Raw genomic sequence first — 17790 nt, forward strand, 5'->3', positions numbered from 1 at the left:
CATCTGTCTAATGCTCAGTAATGGTAATAAGACAAAGAAATCTTGCTTTTTATAATACTTGCTTAGAAAACAAAGCTTTTCTCTTGCTATAAATCTTGCATGGAGTTTTTTATGTCCTCATCTTAAAATTAAGAACTTGCGAGAGTATAAATAATGGCAGTAAAGATGCTGAGAAATAAAGAGCATCATCTGTTTGAGGATGGCCCAAATAGATAAGGATACTTTTAGCCTGAAAAGGCAGAAGGGTTAAGTGCGATAAAGATACCTCATACCTTGATAAGTGTATACAGGTGAGTAGATAATGAGTATTCCCTGGTTCCCTGGTGCTGTTGAACATTATGTTCTGTAATTACAAGGTGATGGCTGGAAACGAGAAAAATCATCTGTAAAAGATCCCTGTATACGTGCTCTGTTTCTCTAATTCCTTCCCCTAAGCTTCTGCTATTTGCTGCTTTTGGGGACAGAATATTGAGCTAGATGAATAGGAATTACTAAAAAAACCTTCATTCTTTTTCCTTACTTCTGTTCGGATGATCACTAAAGCCTGCATTGCTGTATTGATGAACAAATTCAAGTGGAACTAGTTGAGGGAAGAAGGTTTGGTTTTGTTTTGTTTTAAACAAATGAGAAATTATTTTTTGAAATAACTAAGAAAATAAACTGGATTCTGCTCATGAATAAAAATTCTTTGTATGCCTGCATACTGGTATTCTGTGTCATATCTTACCATTTTCCTACTGGGATGACAAAATGTTGGGTAATGGATGGAAGAGGCTGTAATTTTAAACTCGTAAAACTTGCTCTAAAACGACTGGGGTTTTTTGGTTTGTTCCAGTGTCTCCTTTTCTCCTGGGTCGTGCTCTGTGGGCCGCCAGCCGCTTTACAGTGGCTATGTCTCCAGAACTAATCCAGCAGTTCCTGCAAGCTACTGTTAGTGGTCTCCACGAAACCCAGCCTCCTTCTGTCCGAATCTCTGCAGTCAGAGCTATCTGGGGGTAAGCAAACCCTAAGATATTCCAAAGCTCCAGGGATAGGTGGTATAAATTACACTTATAAAACTGGCATGTTAAAATATTGATAATATTTCTGTATAGACTGTGGAAGTATTTGCTTTGGATGAAATAGATGTCAACTTAAAAAGTGTAAGCAAGCAGGTTCAAAATAGAATAATGAGGAATATGAAATTGAGATTCAAGGTTGGCTACAGTAAAATGTTAAAACGTTATAATGGATACAGTCCCAAAGAGAAGCAGCATTAGATGGTGATGGAAAGCATAAAAATGAAACCAGGATTACTCCCGTTCGGTCACAAAGGTGGCTGAATGACGTGATGTGGTCTTGTGGACCAAATCACAACAATAAGGAATGGTTGGGGGGGGGGGGGGGGGGAGCATCCTGTTTTTGTAAATAAGTTGCAAGAAGAAAAAGGGAAGATCTGCTGTATTGATTCTAGTGTGAAAATTGAACATTAATTTAGGAACAAACACACACAAAAACCGCAAAAGAACTACTCTTCCCCCCCCCCCACCAAAAACACCTTGTCTTCTATTTGCACTGAAATGATAATGAATAAAGGCAGAGACTTGCACCTTAGTTATTCCTGAAATTGTTTTTTCTTCCCTAGCTCACTTGTAAAACGTGGTGATTAAAGACATTGTAAGCAGCGAGTCTCTCGCTCAGACTGTTTTTTTCCTCAAGGTTTACTTTCTCCATTGGTGAGCAGTTCTTAAGAGAGAATTGTTACTAAGAGGTGGTGGAAGCTTTTAACGTCCCTTGGCTCAACTCTGCTTCTGCAGGCCATTGGGGATGGAATGAGGAGGAAAGCTGAGCTGTTGAGGGATCAAGGAATAGTAGACTGATGGGGAAAAGTCCTAGAGGAGTGAACTTAAGGGAGAAGAATGGGTGGGGTGAAATAACCCCTTATGTATCGTCTAGTGTTAAATGTATAAATCACTTTACTATATTCCGTATGTATTTTTGTATCACAGCTACTGTGACCAGCTGAAGATCTCTGAGAGCACCCATGTGTTGCAGCCTTTCCTTCCTAGCATTCTTGATGGACTGATCCACTTGGCAACTCAGTTCAGTTCAGAGGTCCTAAACCTTGTGATGGAGACGCTGTGCATTGTCTGTACGGTAGACCCAGCGTTTACAGCAAGCGTGGAGAACAAAATCTGCCCCTTCACGATTGCAATATTTCTGAAGTACAGTAATGGTATGCATTCGAGTTACGTTCTCCAAGTAGAGTTGGTTTTGATACTGAATCCTGATGCTGAAAACTTAATAAATGATAATTGAGTGAACATTGATTTATTCAGTGGTAAAGCTAGAAGGGCAACTTGCTGCTTTGCCTATTCAAAATAGTGGTAGCAAAAATTGAGATGTCTTTGTTAGTATGTTTTAGTAAATGGTGCTTTCTCTCTCCAGATCCAGTTGTTGCTTCTCTTGCCCAAGATATCTTTAAGGAGCTAGCTCAGATAGAAGCCTGCCAGGGTCCAATGCAGATGAGGCTAATACCAACTCTTGTCAGCATCATGCAGGCCCCTGCTGACAAGATCCCAGCAGGGCTTTGTGCAGTAAGTGCTACAGCGGTACATGGTCTTAGCTGGAGATGATTCCCTGTTCTTTCATGTATAGGATGGCTGGTCTGCAAAGAGTAGAAAGGTTGCTTTTAAACTGCTTTGGAACAATGACTTCCATCATTGGTAGAGGTTTCTTTGTGGAGAGAAGGCAAACTGCAGGTGGGGGAAGATGCTTCCAAAAGTTCACTTTAAATGGCTCCTCTGGCCATCTTCCAGTCTGCCACGCATCCCTAGTCATTTTGCTTTGACATAGCTATCTTTCACCAGTAACAGTCTCCTCTTTTCAGTGGAATGTTCTCCAGCAGGGTACACGACTATTCCTTGCACTTTTTTCTAAGGCTTTTGCTGATTTATATGTCACGTATGTATAAATTGCTGGAGATAAATTGTACAGGTTTGTCCTTTCTATAAAAAGTCAGCTTATAAAAGATTAAGCATTGACTATGCAGAATGATTGTATGGAATCAAACCCATAAACATCTTTATCAATATGCTTATAATCTGCCTATTGATTGGTATGACTGTAACAATCGCTCATGGGTAATTAAAATAAATTTAAATCAATATAAACAAAGTGGAACAAGTCAGCTAGAACAGCTCTCTGGCCGTACCGATCAGCACGCATCAGGGTACTGTGAAACTGTTTGCCGTGTTTAAGTGGCTACGCTGCTTTTAATGTTTGAACTGCCTGGGGAACTTTTACAGTGCACACCATGTGTCCGTGTCAAATACAGTGACGCTGTGGGTGCATGACTCCAAGGTCCTCTGATTTAAAAAATACTCTAGACTGTAAAATCAGGATGTGATCGCAGTACTGGCTCACATCCCTCCAGTTTATGCCTTTGATGCTTGCACCAGTGGTGGGTAGTGCTGACTTACCATACTATGGCTGCTGCTGCAACAGTGCTTTTGTTTGTGTTTTCCTTTCAGACTTCAATTGATATATTGACCACAGTTGTAAGGAACACAAAACCTCCTCTGTCCCAGCTCCTGATCTGCCAAGCATTCCCTGCAGTGGCTCAGTGCAGCTTGAACACAGATGACAATGCTACTATGCAGGTAACGCTGTGGGGAGCAGTAAGGATTGCAGGGCTCTGCAAGTCCAAGAGAGGTGACCGATAAGACAGATCACATAGCCTTTAAGGGAACCCAGGCTTTGCTTGCCAATAGCTGTATCGGCAGCTCCTCAGGAGTCTCTGCCACCTCCAGTTTGTCATGAAAATACTGCTGTTCAAGGGCCTGCATTGACTTTTACCATTCATTCCTTAATTTGGAGGACCAGAGTGAGTAAAACAGCAGCCTTGATCTTTTTTTCTATTTTAGGTCTCTGGAGCACGTTGAAAAAAAACCCAAAACCCAAATGAAAAAAACCCAAAACCTTATTGCTTTTCTTCCCCCGTGATAACTTTCATGACACCTAGGAATGGCAGAGGCTGTCTTCAGGAACATGCTCAGGCATAGGGAAACAAAAGACCTCCTAGACCACCTCCTCCTAGCAGTTTTCTCCTGTACTCATTTAGGTGGGAAGTGGAGGGCAAATTTCTTTTTGAGTTGAGCCAGGTACGGGACGGAGGGAGAGCAAGGATTCATCTCAAACAGCAGTAGTGCCTTGTTGGCAGGCTCTGCTATGACCTGGTGATGTCTTTAGGGTATTCAAGTAAGAAAGAAAAAGCATCAGACGCTGAAAGTGCAGGGTGCCTTTTCGTTCCAGCTACTAGCTGGCATATAAATAATAAAGCTGGTTTCATTCCTTATGTAAGGAGTTTTGTAGTGCCAGCAACCCTTTGCCATGTGAATACAGACCATAGAAATGCCTTCCCTAAACAACATACCAGTAAGAATAGAATCATAGAATCGTTTTGGTTGGAAGAGACCTTTAAGATCATCAAGTCCGACCGTTAACCCAGCACTGCCAAGGCCACCACTAACCCATGTCCCTCAGCACCACATCTCCCCGGCTTTTAAATACCCCCAGGGATGGGGACTCAGCCCCTGCCCTGGGCAGCCTGGGCCAGGGCCCGACAGCCCTTTGGGGGAAGGAGTTTTCCCTAATACCCAACCCAAACCTGCCCTGGCGCAGCTTGAGGCCGTTCCCTCTCATCCCATCGCTTGTTCCTGGGGAGAAGAGACCGACCCCCCCGGCTCCAGCCTCCTTTCAGGCAGTTGCAGAGAGCGATGAGGGCTCCCCTCAGCCTCCTCTTCTCCAGGCTGAGCCCCCCCAGCTCCCCCAGCCGCTCCTCCCCAGCCTTGGGCTCCAGCCCCTGCCCCAGCCTCGCTGCCCTGCTCTGGCCACGCTCCAGCCCCTCCATGGCCTTCGTGGGGTGAGGGGCCCAACACTGAACACAGGATTGGAGACCAGCAAGAAGAGATTGGAGACCAGCATGCTGATTGCTCTGCTGGATCTTTGTTTTAAGAAAAATTCAAAAAGATGGCAGCTTGGCTGCTGGGTTGTGTTTTGTTCATGCTACACTGCTGTCTTCATCTCTCACTTGTTAGAATCTCTTGGAATTGCTCTGGGTAACAAGACTGGCACAAAACTGCAGCTGCTTCAGGTTGTCTTTGTATTTACTAGATGATCTTCTTGAGAGCTGCCTGGGCAGTGAAGAGTTTTTTACTTGATAATGAACCGAAGTCTGCAGAGATTAGATTTAGGCACTCATTTTACGGCATGTTAGAGAGCTTGGATCTTTTACAGATGTCACCAGTTTTTGCCTTGTTTTCATCTTGGTCATGGGTCTTTTTGGAGTGATGAAAGGAGATGTCTTCCTACGCCTCCCTGCTTCCTTACCTAGAAAGGGAAATTCTAACATGATAATTTTCTTGTTTAGAATGGCGGTGAGTGTCTGCGTGCATACGTCTCGGTGGCGCTGGAGCAAATTGCACAGTGGCATGATGAGCAAGGCCACAATGGACTGTGGTATGTGATGCAGGTGGTGAGCCAACTTCTAGATCCAAGGACCTCAGAATTCACTGCTGCCTTTGTGGGCAGGCTGGTCTCCACTTTAATTTCGAAAGCAGGAAGTGAGCTGGGAGAGAATCTGGATCAGATCCTGAGAGCTATCCTGAGCAAAATGCAGCAAGCGGAGACGCTCAGTGTAATGCAGGTGAGCAGCCTGAGCACCCAGGAGAATAAGTAGAAGTGTCAGGAAAAGAAATTGTTGTCATTTTTTTTTTAATTGTGTGCCTGATTATTTATGGCTACTGCAATTGGAAGTTCTTCACATCTTCTTGAAGTAGTCAGGAAAATGCCTGCTCGGCTCATACAGAGTTGTCCGGATTACGGGCTAAGCCAGGTTCTTGTGGGTAAGCTTTAATGCACCTTAAATAGTCCCTCGTGACCTTGTGCTTGCAAGCAGTGAACCTTTAGAGGGGACAACAATTGCCCAAGTCTGGGTGTTGTGGCGAAGGTAGCACATGTTTTTGGGTGGTTTTGTGCTGTATTCAAAGGATAAATGCCTGGGAGTTGAGACAAGGTGAACTTCTGGTGGATGGGAGGTGTAGCTGGCCTGCATCAGATGAGAGGCCAGACAAGAGCATCACCGTCTCTTCTAGCCTTGGCCTACTTCTAGTGGCACGCTTTTGTGGAATGATTTTATCCCAGTGATCTTCATTCTCTCTCCTTTCTTTCTTGTCTGTGCCCTTAATGTCAAAACATCTAGTGATGGTTGCCCTGGTTCCTCAGCAGCAGCTGGGGGAAGGCGTTGTGCTGGCACTGTTGAGCAGTTCTGCCTTCTGGCAGGATCCCACCTTTGCCCCCACTGTGGCACTTGGCTGAGGCTCACTCTGCTCTAACCCTTTTATCTTGTGTATTTCTCTGATTTTTGTATGTGCGTTTTCAAGCCAGCGCGTGGTGAATCAAGGCGGCCATTCAGATTGCAGCATTTCACCTTAAAGCCTTGATTTCTCCCCCCCCCCCCCGGAAATGCTGTGAATTCTTAACTGTTTGCAATGGCTCTCGCTTTGCCTAGTTTGGGATTTAAAAGATCCAGAAGCTTAAATCTGAAGCAGTCACATGAAGCCCCTGTAGCTGAGTTATGATGTGATGATGTGGGAGAAGGGTGGTCCTCTGGCAGAGGTGATGATGGGAAATCCCTGGGGTGAACAGGGAAGAGAACATGGGTTCTGGCTCTGGACCAGTAACTTCTGTTCCTTAGCCCAACGATGAGACACGTTTCTGCTAGATAGGCGTAGATTCAGAGCTCTGTGCGTAGAACCATGTGTACAGCTTCTGGTCCGTTGAGCAAACTAGGGCGGTTGCAGTGTTTGAGTGTTGCCATACGATATTTTTGCTAGTCAAAAGTCAACTGCAGCCTCTGATATTTTTTAAATAGCTTTTAAATCTTTGCTTTTAGGAAGGTTTGTTAGTTTGGGGCACGGCTGTGAGTAAACTTATTCCTGCTGTGGTTTTTGGTGGGGGATAAATACTGCTGTTGACTGTCGTAATTTATTGCTCGCTTTTGTAGCACAGAGTGTCTTGCAGAGGGTTATACTTTCTCTTCCTCTTGGGGTTGGTAAGCACAGTCTCTACTCTTGCAGAAAACTCAATTACTTGAATATTTGATAAAACATTTTCAGCTATTAAATTATGTACAGCTAACATCTCCTTTCTCCTCCTGTAGTCCTTGATTATGGTGTTTGCTCACTTGGTTCACTCACAACTGGAACCACTCCTCGAGTTCCTGTGTAGTCTCCCCGGACCAACTGGCAAGCCTGCCTTGGAGTTTGTAATGGCCGAATGGATGAGCCGGCAGCACTTATTCTATGGGCAATATGAAGGCAAAGTCAGGTAGGATGTTTCCACAAGCAGGATCCATGCATTAACGGTAGCTGACTGATCTTCCCATTGCAATTCACTGCCCTGGGTGTGAGGGAAAGGGGAGCTGATTCAGACTTGATTTAGTGTGTGCCAGCCCTGGACAGAATTAATTTTTTCCTGCACCGTCAGTTCAGCTCAGGAGAGCCGTGGTAATTGGAGCAATCTCTGATCCTCCTCTAAGTGCTCCTCTCGCTGCCTGGTGTTTCTGTGCTGGAACAGGGTGACCCAGGGCGGAAGGGGATGACTCTTGCAAACACAGGAGTGCTTTTGAGATTGAACTTCTGCGAACAGGATGACAATAGCTTCCAGCCATGAAACTCCCTTTACAGACTATTGTAGAGTTTCAGGGCATTGTAGAGGGTTTCCTAAGAGAATCTGGAGATTTCTTATTGATTTGATGATCTCTTAAAAGTCAACAAAGAAATCAACTGAAACAGTTTTCTCTCCCTTTTGCTGTAGGAGCACATTTGTGTTCCGGTGGAGGCTGAGTACTATATTCCAAAGCATGAAATGCTCTGTATTAATTTAAATTTTGCCTCAGCTGCTGTCTTTGATTTTTCTGGAAATGTGAAGCCTAACAGACCACTCTTAGGGGTCTCACCAGCTGTTAACTCACTTCTTGGTATGTCTTGGTGTGTTATTGTTATAAGGCAGTCAAATAGACTGTGAAATAAATTAATACGGAAAAGCATATTTAAAGTGGAAGCTTGTGAATGATCATGCAGAACAAGAGGCAGTCTGATTTGAGGATCTGGTGGTGTTTTCGGTCACACTTGGTCTGTTTCATCCCCAAGAGCAGTGGTTTATCCCCATTTTGACAGAGCGGGGTTGTCTCCAGGATCCCCTGAGACTGCTTATGGCCACAGGGAAAAGCCAAGGCTGAGGCTGACAGGGAGAGCAAGGTTAAGCTGTGTTCTTCAGTGCTGTCTCCATATTGTCCAAGATAAGAGCTATTTGTGTACCAATGACTTGGCAGGGCTTCACACTATATTAAACACTTGGATTTGGGTTATTTACGGTGGTGCTTATCGTGCATTAGAAAATGCTAGGTGTTTTCTGCGTACTGAGGAAAAGCAGCATCTGCTCAGAGGACCCTCTTGTTTAGAGTCAGTAAAAGGAACTGACAGCCTCTGTGTGCATCAGTCCCCATCCCTGTGAGTGGCAGGTTGAAGAAGTGGCTATTTGCTCTGGACTTGCATGATGAAAGGATGGGAAAACTTTGGGTAACTCAGGGGTGGCCTGTAAGATCTGGGTCCAAACCAGCAGTATGGGGACTCAGAGCCATAGCGTGGGAGAGGAGGAGGGTGTGAAGGGGAAGCACAAAAAGAGCGAGTTCCACGGAGCTCCAAAACTTCAGTTTGAGACTTGTGGAGCCAGGAGAGAGGTTTAAGAGTGCCAAGCGTAAATCGGTGGCCTTAACCTGTAGTCAAAGTCATCCTCGGTGTGGCTTGAAAACAGCCTGGAGCTGGAGAAGGTTTGAAAGTGTGGCATAGAAATCTGAGCAGCAGAGTTGGAAAGAACACCTGAAGGTATGGAGGGAGCAAGCTGGAAGGTCTGAGTGCAGATGAGCTGTGAAGGATCAGAAGCGAAAAAGAGCTTTGAGACTGGAGAAGAGTAGAAGAGATGTTCATAGCTGCAGATCAACCAAATTGCTACTTTCTTGCCACTGCTTTCCTCTTAATTCCATCTTCATCTGCACGTGATGCTTCAGGAGTGTGTTTAACCTCGTGCCCCTTCTGAACTGGAAAAACCTTGAACGTATGTGTGCACTGTTTGGTAGCGTTTAATCCAAAGCTTTGTCAGTTTTTGGCTTGCTGTGCAGGTCAGGAGATGAGTCCGGTTTCAGGTGCTGACATAAAGCAGGAGAAATAGGATGATTCTGTAATGCTTGTAATGCTTCTGTAATGCAAAAGTGTAGAAAAAAGGGCATCTGAATCTCTGCTCTGGAGATGTGTTCCCTATTAACAGCTCGCTCTGAAAGCCAGGCAGTTTAGAGACATTCCCATCTGTAATTTTCCTATTCCCTGCTCTCCAGCTCTGTAGCGTTGTGTAAACTCCTTCAGTATGGCATCAACACAGATGACAAGCGTCTTCAGGACATTCGAGTAAAGGGAGAAGAAATATTTAATATGGATGAGGGAATACGGACACGATCAAAGTCAGCCAAAAGTAAGTAATCATTTGCTGTTTTTAACAGGTTTTTTTTTCCCATTAGTAGATGCTATGAAAGGCCGTACAATAGATCGTGCAGATCACACCAAGCTGTGGGAGATATTTCCTACAGAAGGTGCATGTTGGTTTTTAGAGCTAATCCATACATCTCTTACAGATCCTGAACGCTGGACAAACATTCCTTTGTTAGTAAAAATCTTAAAATTAATAATAAATGAACTCTCTAATGCGATGGAAGCAAATGCGTCTAGGCAGACAACTGCAGATTGGAGCCAAGGTAAAATACTGGGATTGCTTTTCCTCTTCGCGTGGCTTAAATCTACTTTGTAATCTCTCCAGAAGCATTTACAGTCATAAGAAACTCACAACAGTAAACAGTATACCTGTAATTACAGAGGCTTAAATAGTGATCCAAAGGATAAAATCAGCCAGTGTTGTGATCTTAAACCTGAAAATTATTTTGGGCTAGTTTGGAAGATGGGATCTGACCATATGCCAATAAAATTATCCTTTCTTGGTGTACTGGTTTGCCTTTCTTCCTCCCTACTCCGGGCATCCATTCTTGCAGCTGCTTTTTGCTGAGCTCCAGTCCTTGCGTTACTCGTTCTGAAGGGCTGGCGGAGGTTGCAGGCGTTTCCCTTCATCCGCCTGCACGAGCAGGGCCGTTTGCCTAAAAACTGTACAGTCCCCTGTATAGCGATCGGCAGACCGGACCTCTTAGATTTTGTTTATTTTTAGAAATTTTTGTTTTCTAAACAGATGATTCCAATGATATGTGGGAGGACCAGGAAGAGGAGGAGGATGAAGATGAAGGCTTAGCAGGACAGTTCTTGTCAGATATTCTTTCCACAAACAAGTATGGTAAGTAACAGCTTTTAAGTGCTTACTCAAAGTGAAAATAGAGTAGATGACATCCTAGTCAAAGTTTTCTTTCCTTGACAGCAGCTCAACAGAGACTGCAGGCAAGGGGAAGGAAATATTACACTGGGATTTTGAATAAGGATTTTTTCCTGTAAGAGAGGGACGTGTCTGGATAACACGATGATTAAATAACTGCATTTTTCACCTGAGAGTTTAAATGCCACATAGGCTTCCTGTTGCTGTGAGGTTTGTGCAGGTATTTCTTCTAAAGAGAAAATTGATGCTTAAGGATGTAGACATGACTTTGGAATGACAATGTCGCAGCAGTGGATGAGCTTGTTTGTGGAGTGACCTCGAGAAATAATAGCTGCGTAAAGATGAAGCGGGTATAATATCTCCTTTCCTCTGCTCTCCAGTTTGCATATAGTCTTAGAAGAGAGAACCTTGCAGGCAAATACAATAAGGGAGACTACTTACATGAGCACAGAATCGGAAATGTGTCACCCTGACATAAGGTTAAGGCATAAGATAATATTGCACATAACTAACAAACCTGCTCGGCTAGTGCCCCGTGTGCTCATCTCACCCGCGCGTTCCTCGAGACTCCCACTGTGACCCGTCGTCGTCTGTGGTGTCGTGTTCTATAGTCATCTGAACTTCAGGAGCAAATATTCTGGATACAAATTTTTTTACCCAGCAGTGCTGAAACGATTTCTTTTTGGATCCTTGGCTTTCAACAATAGTCTAATAGAATACTTCCTGCGATATTTTGCTTTGTTTGATGTTAAAACCTGCTGATTTGCCTCTGACAGATGAGGATTACTATGAAGATGATGAAGAGGACGATCCAGATGCGTTAAAGGACCCTCTTTACCAAATAGATCTCCAGGTGATGTTCTAGAATGAGGCTTTTGAATCAGATCCCTATCATTCTTTATCAACTTAATTTTTTATGTTGTACTTCAACAAAACTGTAAACGCCAGTTATGGATTGTTGTCCCAAAAGTTCTCAGTTCATTGAAATTACTTTGCAAAGTGCTGAGTATCCCAAGAATGCCTGGAGCTGGTTTTTCTTATTGGATCAGTATCTATAACTTGGAAATGTGAATGAACACAACTTTTTGAACGGAGGGAGATGGGACTTTTCTACCCATGAGCTTTACAGCTATTTGCTGAAGTCAGATTGGAGACTGAACAGGACAGGATTTCCTACTCGGCTGGGAGGTGCCCCCCTCCAGCCACAGCCCCTGTATGACACTTTGCTCCTGCTTTTTACCACCACCTGGCAGCCGTTTATCAGCCCTTCCCTCTGCTGCCGCCCGCCCTTCTGCATCGCTTTTCTGTTCCCTCGCGATCCCTTTGTCTTACTTGGTGCATGTTGAGGTTTATCCTTTGATACACGAAAGAAACAATGTCCAAAGTGACGTGATGCTAACTGGGTCTTTCTGTCTTCCTTTCAGGCCTATCTGACTGACTTCCTCTGTCAGTTTGCACAGCAGCCCTGCTATGCAATGTTTTCAGACCATCTCAATGAGAACGAAAAGCGAGTGTTACAGGCCATTGGTATATAAACCCACTCGAGAGACCATCCCGATCATATCTGAACAATATTTTTTTGGCTTATTCCACGTTTTATGATTAAACATAAAACATTTTCCAGTGTCTACCTGCTTGTTACAGGTGGGTGATGGCCTCGTTGCGATGTATTGAGCCTCATCTTAACATGAATCTGCTAAGGGAAGGAATACTAAGAAAGCAGCAAGGACAGAAGTCTGTAGAGCTTTGCACATCGGTCTCACCATGGGAGCACTTTCATTTTCCACAGTAACTTTCCAGGAAGTTCTTAAAGATAAAAAAAAATGTGTCCTTAATATTTTTAAAAGCAAACTGTCTCTACCTGTGAAGAGGCACTTAACCGAGTTTCCCACAGCACAGTTGGACAGAGAAAGGAATTGGGTAACTTACAGATTGCTTGGACGTATCTTGAGAAATTGGAAGGTTGTTCCTCTTCGCGCTCGCATAACACATACAGGGTAAATATCTTGATCTTACAGTGTGACTTCTTTTTATAGAACTATAGACTCTTTTATCAGAGATGCCTGAATGGTATGGAACCTGTTTACAGGAGTTTGGATGGGAAGCTGAGACAATAAAACCGAATGCGTATCCTTTCCTGTTGTGGATGGGGCTTTGTTGCTCACATCTGCTGTCTAGTCCCATGGGAGCAGTTCTTTACTAATGCTTTTGTATGCACATGCTCAAAGGAAGCTACCACTTAAATTTCTGTTCCTGTGGCATGTGGCTACTAAAGACTTTGGTTTTATGGAACACAAGGAGCCACAATTTTTAGGGGAAAAACACCTGATTGTATTTAACGTATTTGCTCCATGACAGCCACTCTGAACTACTTTGCTTCCTTCACACTCCTGTGTGTATTTTTATAGAGTGGTAAAATAACATTTGCAAATTGATTTACCCATAAGAACAGCGTGATGTATCTCACAACACCTCTCTGCCTTTGGTTCCCCTTTGGGGAAAATGAAAATAAAACTATTAAAATGTACATTGGTATCCTTCTTATAAAACAGATTTAAAAGGAACTTGCACTTGTTTCCTGAAGTCACTTTTTTAAGACATATGTCTCCATAGGGAATTTTCTGTATGTGCCAGCTGGAGGATGTTAGGGTATTTCGCAGGAGTCGTCTGGACAGAAAGGGAGTCCTGTAATGGATACATCTTCTTCTGCTTAAAAGAAAAAGGCTGACCCATTATAGAGTTTCCTTTCTTAAGAAAGGTACTTGCTGTTCCTTTGTGGAATAATATGCTTCGAAGTTGTATCTAAAAACCTCCAAAGAGCTGGAGTAATTCTGTATCTTACTGGTCTAACAGAGTATAGCTTTTCACTTTTTTACCAGGAGGGGATAATAAATTCACTTTTTAACAGATAAAGATGGCACTATTTGTTTAGCGTGTGTGGGGAAAATGGTAAAATAACCCTGAAGTCTAAAGCCGACCTTGCTCCCCTCTCCCACCCCAGCCCCTCACGCCGTGCCTGAGAGCGGGCAGAGCGAGGGGGGATCCCCACCTGTCGCTGCAGACGGATCTGACCCGTCCTCGAGTTCTCAGTGGTTTTGTATGACTAGCTCTGTGAGAAGCAGAATTCGAAGCCTGATTTCTGTGTGTGTGCATGCGTGTGTGTGTGTGTCTAATAAGGTATAAGCTCCGATGAAAAGTTTCCATGCAGCTGTGTCGCAGTATCTTTCTTCCCTGTGGATTTTCTAGTGTAGAAGAATAGATAATTAAACTGTGTGCCATGGCCGCCTCTTCAGTGGGAATGCTGCCGTTCTGTCTTCTACCTAGACATTATTTTTATTTTTTAAAAATCTATTAGGAATTTTGTTTTGAGGCATTTGTCTCTCCCAGCTTTCACTGAAAAGGGACAACAAGTTAAACTAAACAGTGCAGTCTCTTGAGGGAGCCAGACTAGACGTAGATGGCTGCAGTGGTGTGTCCTGATAGCTGTGCAGGAGGGATCGAGTGAGTGTCCGCAGAGTGACCGCTCCCAGCCCTGGGAAGAGGCAGGACCATCTTTTTTTGCCCCGTACGTTGGCAGGAAGGCTCAAAACCCGTCATCCATTCTTGGAGGTAAGTGAATACCAAACATCTGGAAGCATCGAGGTGTGTTTTAGGGTGTCGGTTGTCAATGGCGCATGGTCAGGTCTGGTTAGCCAGGGCTCGTGGAGAGGTGCTGGTGGGGTTCCTGTGCTTTCTGGTGGGTGTTGGCTGGTGTGTGCCGTAGTGGGGCTGGCTTTAGTTAAGTTGGATGGTGGGTTTAAACAAGTCCGTGAAAAATGAGAGCAGCCTAGGACTACTGGTACCATTCCTCATCCTGAGTTGAGAAATCAAAGGATTTCTTTGCAAGGTCCCGAAAGTGTCTGGTAGAGTTCCTGTGGGAGCTCTTCGGCGCGTTGGTTAGGAACTGCTCTTTGATTTGCAGGCGTCGATGGCTTTTCCAGGAGCGTAGCTGGTGAGATGGGAAAGATTGGGGAATAAGTGGCTTCTGGGGACTCGTGCTCTGCGCTCCCTCCTGCAGCATCAGCTCCCGTGAAGCCCGAGCTGCCCCGGCATGGTGCCGCTGGGATGAGGTGTGGATCTGGGACCAGCCCTGGAGACGGTGGGCACAGGAACAGCGTAGCTGCGCAGCACGCTTTGCGGCGAGCAAACTCAGGGTGTGCAGGATGCTTTTTGGCGAGAAATACTGTGACTCGGGCTTCCCCTGAAAAGAGGCCGGGTAGGATGTGAGAGCGACGGTGCACAAGGGGGATGGTTTGAAGGACCACTGGTGCTCGCGCTCATGTAACTCCTTTGCCCTTATGCTTGCTCACTGTTCTTCCTCCTAACAAAATTCGGAATGCTCCGTGATGTGTCTTTAAACCAGAAATTTTTTTTGCTGGAGGGGTGTCAGCTTTGCTGAAACAACTCTTGACCTGTAACAAGGTGATTGCTCAGGATGAAAAAAGCTGGACTCTACGGAGATGCGCCTAAGGCCTGGTTTCGAGGTGCAGAGCGCTCCTCTTGTTGTCTGCTCTTGAGAAGAAACTCAACTCGTAGTCATAAAGGTTACTAACGCCATGTTAGGAAATATAAGCTCCCTGTTAAACTAAATTGAAACTGAAGGGTGGGATGTAGGCTACCGCGCAGCCCTGGGCACATGCCACTGCCGCCGTCGGTGCCTGGCCCCCTCGGTGGGGAAGGACCGATGGCGTTTGGCACGCTGGGCGTTCCCTTGCTAGCACGGCGCGACGCTCCCAGCGCCACAGACTGGAATTGAACTAGTTAATAGCTCAGCTGTGACTCTGGAACGAGACTTTATGCGTATTCATGAGTATTGTTCTTGGTTTGGTTTTTTTTTTTTGTATTAACAAATAAACTTTTAACGGATGGCTTCTGAGTCTTGCAGAGGCAGCCCCGGTCCCCCCGCGGTCACGGTCAGCTCCACCCGCCGGGCGCCGGCCTCGAACCCGGGCCCTTCCGCGCCGCCGCCCCCCCCCCCCCGAGCGGTGCATGCTGGGGGCTGTAGTCCAAGGAGGGGCAGCCGGGCGCGGCGGCCGCCCTGCGTGCGGTGCACGCCGGGAGCTGTAGTCCGGCGGCGAGGCCGCAGCCACGCCGGGAGCCGTAGCCCGGCCGCGAGCCGTAGCCCGGCCATGGCGGCGGCCGGAGCCCCGGCGGGCAGCGCGGGGCGCTCGAAGGTGGCGCCGAGCGTAGACTTCGACCACAGCTGCTCGGACAGCGTCGAGTACCTCACCCTCAACTTCGGGCCCTTCGAGACGGTTCACCGGTGGCGCCGCCTCCCGCCCTGCGACGAGTTCGTGGGGGCCCGGTGAGCGGGGGGCGGCGGGCCGGGGCGGGGGGACGGGGGTGTCCCGGCGGCTCCTGACCGCCGCTCTCTGCCGCCCGCAGGCGCAGCAAGCACACCGTGGTGGCCTACCGGGACGCCATCTACGTCTTCGGCGGGGACAACGGGTAAGGCCGCGGCGGGCCCGGGGCTGAGGGGAGCGGGGCTGCCCCTCGCCGGCTCCGCGGCCCGGCTCAGCCGCCTCTCTCCTTTCTCCCCGCAGGAAGACGATGCTGAACGACCTGCTGCGCTTCGACGTGAAGGACTGCTCGTGGTGCAGGTGGGCTGCGCTGGGACCCCCGGGCTCCGGCCCTCGCAGGGCCGCCGGCGGGGCTGGGCGATGCCGTATCTTTCCTCAGCACCTCGGTCCCGGGTGTAAAAGCTGGGGGCTCTACCACAGCATCCAAGGGGAAGCATCCCCCCCGGCCCAGGCACTGCCAGAGCTGACCTCTGCAAGCCCGCAGCGTGGCTGAGCTGCCCGGGAGGTTGGCGGGTGTCCCCGCACAGCTCCTGCCAGCGCGGGGATGCCGGGCAGCACGGCGAGCGACAGCGAGCCCTGGGTTGCCACCGTCCGTGCACCCTGTGAGAGCCCTGAAGGGCCGCGGGCAGAGGGACGGGGCTGCTGCAGCCTCTGAGGGCAGGAATGGTTCCAGAGGCCTCGCAGGTGTCTTTGCTGTGCTCCTTTGCTCTGGGCTGCGCCGGCTGCGTTGTCTTACCTGTGCCTCACTCGCTGTCCCTGCCAAACAGATTTCAGCAGCATCGTGCTTGTAGCCGCTTATATGTATGCCTAACCGTATGCCTATAGCGCAAAGTCTGTCATGAAATCTTAGACAGTATAATTAAGAAACCAAAACTAGTGAAAACATTCAGGAACAGTAGAGTAACTTTTAACAATTGTTTCTTTTTCGAATTTGTACAGTAGCTTTGAGTGCCTGAAGCATGACAAGGGTGTTTGATTGCTGCTGTTCTAAATGTTGTGCAGGGCTTTTACCACCGGGACCCCGCCAGCACCACGGTATCACCACTCAGCTGTGGTCTATGGGAGCAGCATGTTTGTCTTTGGTAAGACAGCGGCAGATTACAGTTGTGCGTGCTTGGAATGATAAACGTGCCGGTATCGTTTTGAAAAAAGAATGAGATATTTTTAGGAGGTGTCAGATCTTACTCAGTAGCAAATCCAGTATTTTTCATGGCTGACTGTGATTTCAACTTTAGTTTGGAAATACTTTTGCTGTTTTCTCTGAAGTAAAGAAGACTTGAAACTCATTACCACAAGTGTTTCTTTAGGCGTAGGAGTGGAGGAGAAGCCTCCCACCTGTAGCAGTCCGTTAGCCAAATACCTTTGCTTTGTGCGATCTAAACTGAAGTTTCCTTCTCATATAACGACTACAAGTGTGTATGCTCTGTTGTGTTTGAGTCTAATGGAATCGTTGTTGCCCAGGTGGCTATACTGGAGACATTTATTCCAATTCCAACCTGAAGAATAAAAATGATCTCTTTGAATACAAGTTTGCAACTGGACAGTGGACAGAGTGGAAGACTGAAGGAAGGTAAGGAGCTGCCATCGTTACCCCACTCTTCAAGGGGACTTGAGCGTAACTCAGCAAACGTTTAAAATGGCACAGTTAGAATTGGTTACAATGCTAATATTAAGGCTGCAGGACGATTTCTGCTCTACTTTCTTGAGAAAAGTTTTCTGAAAACTATCTTTTGTTGTGAAGGAGGGGTTTTTTTGCAAGTCCTCCATTCCAGAGTGTACTGTATTGGAAATTTGACCAAAATCCATTCTTCACGTTTCGTTTCTGTGACAGAGGGGATGGGAGCAAAGGAAATTTTTTCTTCTGAATTGTTTCTTTTTTAGGGATAGCGTGGAATTTGTTGATCCCTCATAGTTTCAGTTGAGTTTTATCAGAAACCAGTTTGAAGCTCATTTGTAGTTAAATCTACACATTCTTTTCGGAATA

At 46.3% G+C, this 17790-nt stretch overlaps 2 protein-coding genes across 7 annotated transcripts in view; both read left to right on the top strand.

The window, feature by feature from the left end:
* IPO9 (importin 9) overlaps positions 1-12994 on the top strand; it is a 38658-nt gene extending 25664 nt beyond the window's left edge. The window contains exons 14-24 of the mRNA XM_087762125.1: positions 836-995; positions 1989-2215; positions 2428-2576; positions 3513-3641; positions 5411-5686; positions 7202-7368; positions 9434-9567; positions 9728-9847; positions 10330-10431; positions 11244-11320; positions 11892-12994. Coding sequence (XP_087618251.1) covers positions 836-995; positions 1989-2215; positions 2428-2576; positions 3513-3641; positions 5411-5686; positions 7202-7368; positions 9434-9567; positions 9728-9847; positions 10330-10431; positions 11244-11320; positions 11892-12002 — 1652 coding nt within the window. The 3' untranslated portion in view covers positions 12003-12994. The remainder of the gene's footprint in view (positions 1-835; positions 996-1988; positions 2216-2427; positions 2577-3512; positions 3642-5410; positions 5687-7201; positions 7369-9433; positions 9568-9727; positions 9848-10329; positions 10432-11243; positions 11321-11891) is intronic.
* Positions 12995-15529: 2535 nt separating this feature from the next.
* Positions 15530-17790, top strand: part of LZTR1 (leucine zipper like post translational regulator 1) — a 43147-nt gene continuing 40886 nt past the window's right edge. For 2 of the 6 annotated variants that reach the window (XR_015705712.1, XM_087762117.1), the window contains exons 1-5: positions 15531-15811; positions 15892-15954; positions 16050-16106; positions 16809-16888; positions 17268-17376. Coding sequence is in view for 5 of the 6 variants with exons in the window: in XM_087762117.1 (XP_087618243.1) it covers positions 15636-15811; positions 15892-15954; positions 16050-16106; positions 16809-16888; positions 17268-17376 (485 nt within the window). In the remaining variant the exon portion in view is untranslated. Of the gene's footprint in view, positions 15812-15891; positions 15955-16049; positions 16107-16808; positions 16889-17267; positions 17377-17790 lie in introns of all 6 variants that reach the window. The other 4 variants (XM_087762113.1, XM_087762115.1, XM_087762112.1 and 1 more) reach the window with 4 other exon arrangements.

This window comes from Nipponia nippon, unplaced genomic scaffold, assembly GCF_047370975.1.
Source record: "Nipponia nippon isolate SJK-2023a ecotype South Korea unplaced genomic scaffold, ASM4737097v1 scaffold_25, whole genome shotgun sequence".
Classification (NCBI taxonomy): domain Eukaryota; kingdom Metazoa; phylum Chordata; class Aves; order Pelecaniformes; family Threskiornithidae; genus Nipponia; species Nipponia nippon.